Source organism: Chiloscyllium punctatum, chromosome 3 (genome assembly GCF_047496795.1).
Source record: "Chiloscyllium punctatum isolate Juve2018m chromosome 3, sChiPun1.3, whole genome shotgun sequence".
In the NCBI taxonomy this organism is placed as follows: domain Eukaryota; kingdom Metazoa; phylum Chordata; class Chondrichthyes; order Orectolobiformes; family Hemiscylliidae; genus Chiloscyllium; species Chiloscyllium punctatum.
The window spans coordinates 115851002-115861038 of NC_092741.1; the positions used below are offsets into that span (position 1 = coordinate 115851002).

Below are 10037 nucleotides of genomic sequence, written 5' to 3' on the forward strand. Positions count from 1 at the left end.
CCATTCTCTTGTGTTTGTGTTTCATTCATCTTGCAAATAAATTCTATTTTGTTTAAAACAAAATCGTTGGCCCAGCTGCATCACTCCTGGAATATCCACTTTACACCTGCTTAAAACAACTAGAAAAGTTAGGGTTTGGGCTACCTTCTTAAAATGTTTTGAGGGGGCCTGGCCTGGTCCATAACAGTTCCCATGTATCTGCTGCCCTTGTCCTTCTGGATGGAAGTGCTTGTGTGTTTAGAAGATGCTGTCTCAGGATCTTTGGCTACTTTCACATACATTGAAAGTGTTGCCATTAGGGCAAGGTTTTGCAGAACACAAGCCGTTGGTACTACTGCATTTCCGAATTTGGAGAGGCACTGGATCCCTTTAAATGGTGTGCTCCACAGCAATATGAGATTTGTTGTGGACATCATTATAACTTTTTGCTGAATAGTGAAGAGAATACATGTAAATGGTCATTTGCCAGGCCAGCAGGAATAATCTGGCTATTAAGCAATCGGCTAATCAATCTCCCTCTCCCTGAAGCTCAGCGAAGTTCCTTAGAGTGAAGGGATCATGGCATCATACTGAACTCACAAAGGTAATATGAACTTGAGTTTGAAGAACTGGGCATTAATGTTCCTGACAACTCAGAAGTAGAAGGATTTGGTAATCAATGGAATAAATAAGAGAGTCTTTATGAAGACTTGTGGTAGGTTAGTGGAGTGGGTAAATATAGATGACTTTTTTAAAAATGATAGTACCATTTCTTTGCTCCCATGCACAGACAGCTATCTTTTATTTTGTAAATTCCGACAACGAATATGTTTCTCATTAATAAATTAATTTTAATGCATGAACTTGTCTCTTTGCAAACCCACAGGATCCTCAATGAACTATCTCCATATCAAGAATTGTTACCTGCTTACTCTTGTCTGTCCTGAGGGTTTTGTCAATTTAATGAGGGAAGAATAATCTCACTTCATGGCACTGATGTTAACTGCGATTCAATATTGCATTCCTGTAACTCTGCCAATCTTTCATCATCAAAACACAGCAGTGAGAAGTTAAAGGGACTGTACCATAATGGTGCCACAATCTGAAAGATTGGTCTTTACTCTGAACACGTAGAAATCTTCAGTCTCCAACCCATGGCATTCAGGATTATTCAGATGTAAATCCCAAATCTGGAAGGAGTCAAAGATTTGATAAATCTAGCTGGAATTGTAAATGTTCAGATACCAACACTTTACTATCACTGTCAGTGTTTATGAATAAGATTGACACTGTTTTGATGTTGAATTTTGGTGTCAGACAATAACTCACAATATGTTAAAATAACTCACCAAGAAGGAGAAGCTTGCAGCTCTGCCTGTGGCTGCCTCCACATGCATGTTTACCCCATTCTCCAAGGTTAGACACTCAGTAATTTTGAACAAGGGTGTGAGAAAACTAAATTAAATGTGTAGGAGAAATAAAGGCACATATCACCAGTGCACTGTCCTGTGGAAATCACAGCGCTTTCTTGCCAGCACTCTCCTGGGGCAGTGGAGGGAGCACGAGTTGGCATGGAGATATAAGGGGCTATCAGGATTAACTGAAGGGTGAAGCACTCGAAGGTTAGGTCTAAAGGGCCTAACTTTATCTAAAAGAATAAGGGCAAAGTCTCAGAGAACTGAAGTGGGCCTACTAACCATCCCAGTTTAGGACTCCTCCAGCCCTGTGTATTCTGAGGAATTGCTTCCTGTACCACTGAATTCAACTCTCACACACACCCATATCCCTGCCCTCACCCCAGAGTTTAATGGGACTCTTTAATTTGACTGGGTCTGTTGACTTGGGAAATTTCTGTCCCTTAATCTCCTGAATAACCAGACATTTTCAATGGAGGTTTAATTTTCTTTATGGATCCATACGATTTCAACTGACACATTTCCTGCATAACTCATATACAATGCACTATATCATCACTTTTCATTGCTGTTCTGTCACAGACTAGGTATTCAAGGTCCTTCCATAACAATGGGTGTTAGGTGTTTCTCATTTATCTGAAGGATCTATAAACTATCTCACAAAGAGCCCTCGTGTGGTGCAGTGATAGTGTACCTAACCTTGGACCAAGGGACCCGGCTTCAAGTCCCACCTGCTTCAAAGGTATGTAATAACATCCCTGAATCGGTTAATTAGAAAAATAAGTTACCTTTTTTAAAAAAATCAAATAGCTCACTAGAGGAGTTTTGTGGAACTTTGGTAGCACCCCTACTTCTGAGCCAGAAGGCCAGATCAAGTCCTACCTGCTCCTCAGGTGTGCAATACCATCTCTGAACAAACTAGATTTTAAAAAATCAAATGGTTCACTAAACAAAACCAAATCAAACAGCTCATTCTCTCACAGTAGTTCCCATTTAACAAATGAAAGTGTTTTATCTTGATGCTGTTATAAAACCAGAAGAACAATCTTATACAATATTAACATGACTTTTTTCAATCCTTTACTACAGAGCAGTAATTAAACAAAATTGGAAAACATGTACTGAAGACTGTCCAGTAACAAGTGAATGTCATGTATATAGTTAGATAACTCAGTCTGCACATTTATATATTCACTACAGTGTTTATCTTGATCACCTTGCTCTTTCATTATTTACTCACATACACTGGAGGATTCTTCATTAAGAAGAAATATTTGGGGATTTCCACTTCCATCAAGTCCTTGGTGCACATTACTGTTTCATTGATTTCTAAAGAACAGAAGGTGGATTTCATTGTTATATATCAACTGTAAACAAGAAATGTGTGGTTTCTGAGGCAGCAGGAACCTGACCAGGCACAGAAATGTAAAGAAAGCAAATATTGTGGACGCTTGAAATCTTTAACAAATTTAAACAACGCTGGAGAAACCAAGCAGGTATGGCAGCATCTGTGGAGAGAGAAACAGAGTTAATGTTTTCAGTTCAGTATAACTCTTCTTCAGAACTGTGCAGAAAGGAACATAGTGATAAAATAAAATCAGCCCTGGAGATTAGATGAAGCAAAGCTACCTATAAAGGCATCTGTTTAATAATGACTGCACTTTAAAAAAGGTGCTTTACTTCATTAGCTTTATAGAGTTTCAGACATGTTCTGAAGTTGATAAAGGCATTTATCTTTCTTTACTTTCTCTGCTGCAGTCAAGAGCCAGTGAGGTTGGGAAAAGGCGAAGGTGGGGAGAGAGATAGAAAGCTCATGTTTATTGGTGGGAATATTATGATGAATTAGAGGAGAAAACTGCAAACAGTGTATAGGTGGTTGTCCTTGGGTATGTTGGAGGGCAGATGCCGGAAAGACAGCAAGGAGGCCATTGGAGTGTGGCAGTGACAAATGTATGGGCTTAGTAAAAATGGGATTGAAATAAGAATAGAGGTGTGGAGCAGCATGTAGAGGGGAGAAGTGTTTTTAGAAAGGAAAGATGTGGGGGCCAATCCACCTATCCTGCACATTTTTTGGAATGTGGGAGGAAGCCAGAACATCTTGCAGGGTGGCACAGTGGTTAGCACTGCTGCCTCATAGCACCAGGGTCCAAAGTTCAATTCAAGCCTCGGGTGACTGACTGTGTGGAGTTTGCACATTCTCCCTGTGTCTGCATGGGTTTCCTCCAGGTGCCCTGGTTTCCTTCCACAGTCCAAAGATGAGCAGGCCAGGTGAATTGACCATGCTAAATTGCCCATAGTGCTAGCTGCATTAGTCAGAGGGAAATGGATCTGGGTAGGTTACATCTCGGAGGGTCAGTGTGGACTTGTTGGGCCAAAGGGCCTGTTTCCACACTGTAAGTAATCTAATCTAAAATCTATGCAGACACAGGGAGAACATGCAAACTCCACAGAGATTGTTGCCCAAGGCTAGGGATCGAACCCAGGTCCCTAGTGCTGTGAGGCAGCAGTGCTAACCACTGAGCCACCATACTGCATGACTCTGCTGAGCTTAGGAACAATGCCTGCCTTTGGTCCTTCCAATGTACAGTTGAAAGAAATTGTGATTAATCAAGAAATTGTTGCCAGGCAGCTAGTACAGCAGTAAATCTGACAGGAATGTTAGTGAGGTCGAACTAGGTGTCATAATATAACACAAAACAGAAGGAGGTGACTTGGTTCATTGTGTCTGGATCAATTCTTTGGAAAAGCTATCCAATTAGTTTTGCTTCCACTCACTCTTCCAAAGAATTCCCCACTTTGCAACTCTCAAATGAAAGTTCTTATTGTATATGTTTCCAACACCATATCAGGCACTGCATTCCAAATCATTACACCTCACTGCTAAAGAAGTTTCTTCTAAAATGCTGGAGAAACAGAAAAAGCTGGAGAAACTCAGGAGATCTGGCAGCACCTGTAGAGAGGGAATCAGAACTGACATTTTGAGTTCAGTATTTGATTCCACAGTATTTTGACCTTACTTGAGTATTTCTTCTGGTTTATTTGCCAATGAACTTAGATATTCCTCTGCAAACTGCTTTTCCTTACTTTATCAAAAACATTTAGGATTTTGTACAAGGTCAAGGTCAAATCCCTTGACCTATGCTTTATGGAGAATAATATTGATTTCTCAAATATGGAGGCAAAATACTGGGGTGCAGGAAATCTGATATAAACTCTGAAAATACTGGAAATGTTCAACAGGTCAGGCAGCATCTGTGGAGAGAGAAAGAGAGATTTCAGGTCAATTACTTTTTTTCCTCAAATGAAAAAAAGATTGAAGATGTTTCAAGCAGGAAAAGAGAGGATTAGAGGAAAAACAGAAAGGATGGCGTATGATCGGGTGGAAAAGAAGAAAGATTAAATGACAAAAAGATGATGATGCAAGAAATTGATGTTGGGACAGGAAATAATCATTGGGTCCAGAGGAAGGTTAAAGGAGAGCAGCATAGATCATTACCAGAATCTGTTGTTAAATAAAATGGGAGCAGTGATTTTAATCTGAAATGGTTAAACTCCACATCAATTACCCAGTCCACATTTGGTATCCTGAATGTGGAGGAGACAGCATTGAGCCACATTGAGAATGGCAAATATATTAAATGGAATGAGAAGAAGTACAAGTAAATCACTGTTTCATTTGGAAGGAGTTTGAGAGGCTTGGATAGTGGAAAGAGAGGAGATAAAAGGATGGCTGCTGCACCTTTAGATGAGAAGGAGCCAGAAAAAAGGAGGTGGTATTGTAGGTGGTTGAAAAATGGATCAGGGCATCAAAGGGGAAGGAAAAGATGAATTACTAAAAGGAAAGGAGGAGATGAATTGTTGGAAAATTGACCCAATAAAAAAAGCTTCTCCAGTCTCTCCATGTGACTAAAGTCTTTCAACCTGGTCCAGTTCAAAGAAATATTGCCTGAACCCTCTCCAAATACTTTATATCCTTCTTTACATGTGATGCTCAAAACTGTTTGCAATATGCCAGTGGGACCAATTTAGTGTTTTATAACTTCCTTTTTTGTATTCTATATTTAGCTATGGCTCCTATGAGTTATTGAAATATGTATGGAACCAACCTGCTGCTTACAATTGAAGCGACATACAATAAGAACCAAACACGTCAGTCTTGCTTTGACAGGAACCACTTTCACTTGAGAATGCTACATAGTCAGATGCTGCCCTTCAGATGAGATTTTAAAAACATTTGCCCTCTTAAGTAGATCTGAGATCCCATTGCACAATTTGAAAGAGGATGACTCTCCCCAAGCCCTGCCCATCATATCTCCCTCAACTGATATCATTAACCAAGATAACCTGGTTATTACCTTTCCAGCATTTATGTGTCTGTGCTGTGCCAAATTAACTTTCTCATTAAATAAAAGTGAGCACACTTCAAAATGTACTTACTTTGCTGTAAAACATTTTGGAATATTGTATGGAGATGAAAAGGTGCTGCATAAATCAAAACTTCTTCTACGAACAGGAGTAGACAATATCACAGCAGTCCCAAGGAGGGGGTGTTTAAAACAGGCAGTGGAGGCCAATGGTGTGCCCAACAATGTTAAATGCTGATAAGACGTCTTGGGGGAACAAGGCGGAATAACATGTTATGGCTGTAGTCCAAGAGTCTGTTACCTAGACTAGGGCTATAGTTATGAAAGTTAGCTCACTGAGCTGGAAGGTTTGTTTCCAGACGTTTCGTCACCATGACTAGGGCTATATTGATGCTGCAAGATGCAGTGAAAACAAACTGATTATTGGAAAGATGGACACGCCACTGGCAAAGAAAAACACACTCCAGGACCTCAGAAATGAAAAAAGGTAAGAGAGATGGGGCAATATCTGGAAAAGATGAGACAGGTGAATGTGAACTGGGGAAGGAGTCCAGTTCTTTTGAACATTTTGTTGCCCATTTTTCAATGGTTTAAAGGGAGGGCAACAAGAGACCCACAATGAATGAGTTGGAGGTAAACAGCCAGATCGAACAGGGACTTGTTGGAAAGCTTTCCAAGCAGTTGATCATAGAAATTGTGTCTGAACCAAAAGTCTGGAAAAGGAAAGAAGATTAATGAGACTGCTTTTGCAGAGGCAACCGATAACACTCGAGAATAGTGTCCCATTAATAGCCAGTCAGCAGGAGTCTTGATTTGGCAAAGCCTTTCCCTTGCACTCTCCCATTTGCGGGTTGCCTGTTCAGCTGTTGATCCAGTGTTCCACTTCCTCTCTCCTACTCTCTTCTTGAAAATTCTGTCTCTTTTCCTCTTCTATGAGAGGTCCTTAAAGTCGACCTTATCACCTGTTCTAATGGCTCCGGACATAAGTGGGTGAAAAATTAATTTGACAATACTTCTCTTAAGTACCGTGGGACATTTTATGATGCTAGAGGCAATATAAATGCCAGCTGCTGTTGTTGTAGTACAGGCTGGATGTCAGAGGTCCTGTCTGAACAACACTGTGACTAGCCTAAACTGGCCAAGCTATCAGGACTCCTGAAGCAATCACTCAGAATACTAATTGGCTGTTCTATATGAACACACAAACAATGGCAATATGGAGAGTCTTTGTTCCACCAGTTTGTCTCGCACAAATAAGTTACCTTGCGACATCTCCAAATTGATCCAAATTCATCTATTACTACATCGTACCTACCTCCTTCCAGCCAGTTTAGATTCCATTTCTCACACAACCAGAGGTGCTGATTTTAGAGGGAAGCCACGTTTAAAAAGGAGGTCTATGTTCGTATCCTTTGGATTTCATTTGCCCACTAACCTGGCAACATTTTTAAAAACTAAAATCAAGTTTATAAAACATGACCTTCTATGAAGTCATATCGGGTGTTCCAAGTCATCACTCTCTGTCCATATTGTACATTTTTTGATCCACTCAAACATGTCTCTCCCATTACCAAATAGGACACCTGGGTCCATCCCCAATAATAAATTCGATGGCAGCATTACCTTGTTATAGCAGTGCTCATATGCGAATCACAGGGAGGAATTTAAGTGGTGTTCACAAACAGTGGCAGAAACACCCAATGAAACTGCAAGTCAAAAAGGAGTTGGGGGTGGGGGACGGTCGGGGAGGAGAAGATATGGTCCAAAAACTAAACAAACTCACATAAACCACATCACAAATGATACTTAAAGTCACTCCTGCTTCTTAGTAAACCCACATTAAAAGTGCTTTGCCCCAGGTTTGATGGTTGAACAATGCTGTCTCACTCAAAGTGTATAATGCTTCAGAATCCCCTCTACAGAAAAGATACACCACCCAAATATCTGCAGGTGAAATGTTGTATGGAGATATCAGCCTGGGCTCGGTAAAATGCACTCACCTTTGAGTCAGAAGATTGAGGATTAATTTGATTTGTACCTAAGTACTGTGGAAAATTTTATTTTGCAAGCAGTACAGGCAGATCATAGCAAACAAGTACACAGAGATCATAGCATGCTTAGACAGAGTGAAGCATAAAAGATTATGGCTGCATAGGAGGTGCACAAAGCAAGATTAACGTTAGCAAGACCAACATTACTTGAAGTTGGAAAGGTTGATTCAGCAGTCTAATAAAAGCAACAAGTCCCACTCTGCACACTTAAGCGTGATGCCTCTAGCATCATAAAATGTCCCACGGTACTTCAGAGAAGTATTGTCAAATTAATTTTTCACCCACTTATGTCCAGAGCCATTAGAACAGGTGATAAGGTCGACTTTAAGGACCTCTCATAGAAGAGGAAAAGAGACAGAATTTTCAAGAAGAGAGTAGGAGAGAGGAAGTGGAACACTGGATCAACAGCTGAACAGGCAACCTGCAAATGGGAGAGTGTAAGGGAAAGGCTTTGTCAAATCAAGACTCCTGCTGACTGGCTATTAATGGGACACTATTCTCAATGCTTTAGTGCAGTGCTGAGGGAAGTGCTGCAATATTCAAGATGCTATCATCGGGACACATTAAACTGAGACCCTGTCTGCCTTGCAGGTGACTGTAAAAGATAACTTGACACATGTGTAAAAAAGCAGTAGATCTCCTTGGTGTTCTGGTAAATATTAGCAAGTCATTGTCATGGAATCATTGATGTAGAATTTGCAACAACAAATATCACACTTCAATTTTGTAATTTGGAAAGTACTTTGGGACATCTCGAAGTCCATTCTTTTATCCTATCCTCACACCTCTACTACCACCAGGGGATATTAGGCCTCAGCTTCTTCATGGTATTTTCTGTTCTGTCAGTAAACTCACTCCTCTAGCTGTACTGATTCCAATGGACCAGAATCTAAACCCTTTCTTTCCTACACCATCCTTACATCTGCAAAATTCACAGCATTACTGTTTCTGAACCAGACGGTGCAAAGCACTGACTATAAACTTGCAATCAATGTCTTGGAATTCCTGTTTCCTAATATACATAAATTTAATAATTGCATACTATGTAATTGCATCCATGTGCCCTGGCTTTCAATAAAGTATTGAAAAGAATGCCATTCAGAGGTGAAGGCACATCATCTAATGATCACTTTATCTGACAAACATTGCAAATTCCAGAATATTTCGGCAAGAGAATTTTACCTGATTCAACTGCAATTATCGATTGGAAATTAAGAAATAGAGGTTAGATAAATATATAGATACATAAACACACAGACATATTAAGACATATATTGTAGATAAATAATAAGATAAATAGCAATGACTTATAGATGGGTAACAAGAGCGTTAATCAGACAGAGGTTCTAAATCAAAAGAATTGTTAACTGTGCTGAAGGGAACTGAAGTTGGCAGGAAGAGACACATCCTGAGGGCACTCCCAGGATGTTAGTAAGTTTTGGGATTGCTCACTATATTTTGTGGAAGTAGCTGAAAGAGACTTGTTGCTGCTTTATCACAGTACTCACCCTTTGCTGCATCAGGAATCGATAATGTCCATATTGGGAAAAGCACCAATGCTAACAGCATGTTTAAGCAAGCCATTGGAGTGCTGGTTAAATGCACAGTCTTGGTGTAAAGTGTTTAGATACTGAGTAAAGGATCAGCTTCTCCTTTCTTTGAAAAAACACTTAAATCATGAGTGGGTTTTTCAGCCTTAGTTCCTCACTTGGACCACATCCAGTTACGGAGATTCTGAAAATGAATAGAACAAGCTGGTGGGGACCCTGGAAACAGACACAGAGAGAAACTCTCACAAGGCATTCACTGAAACGAACAGCGTCAGCTCCACAGAACCTTTCTTCAGTCTCACATCACACTGAACAAAGACAAAGGGATTTGACTTACAGGCAGGGAGGCTCCAAAGACTGCTTCCTCACCACTTTCTTAGGAACAAGAAGGAAGCCCCAAAAAGATTTAATAATCTGTCTATGACTGTCGTCTGACACATGGAGTTCACAGTGGGGTTCAAGCCTCACTTCAGAGAATTCAGCACATAGGAAGACATGATGGCCTAGTGGCACTATCGCTGGACTGTTAATCCAGAAACCCAGGTAAAGTTCTGGGAACTAGGGTCCAAAACTCCACCATGGCAGTTGGTGGAATTTGAATTCAATAAAAAATCTAGAATTAAAAGTCTAATGATGACCATGGGTCGATTGTCACAAAATCCCATCTGGTTCACTAAT

The 10037-nt window shown here is 40.3% G+C and overlaps 1 protein-coding gene across 1 annotated transcript in view; it reads right to left on the reverse strand.

Annotated features, from left to right (window-relative positions):
• LOC140455070 (pancreatic secretory granule membrane major glycoprotein GP2) overlaps positions 1 to 9522 on the reverse strand; it is a 43716-nt gene extending 34194 nt beyond the window's left edge. The window contains exons 1-3 of the mRNA XM_072549738.1: positions 9318 to 9522; positions 2635 to 2723; positions 1065 to 1169 (exon numbers count right to left, since the gene is read on the reverse strand). Coding sequence (XP_072405839.1) covers positions 1065 to 1169; positions 2635 to 2723; positions 9318 to 9393 — 270 coding nt within the window. The 5' untranslated portion in view covers positions 9394 to 9522. The remainder of the gene's footprint in view (positions 1 to 1064; positions 1170 to 2634; positions 2724 to 9317) is intronic.
• Positions 9523 to 10037: the final 515 nt, after the last annotated feature.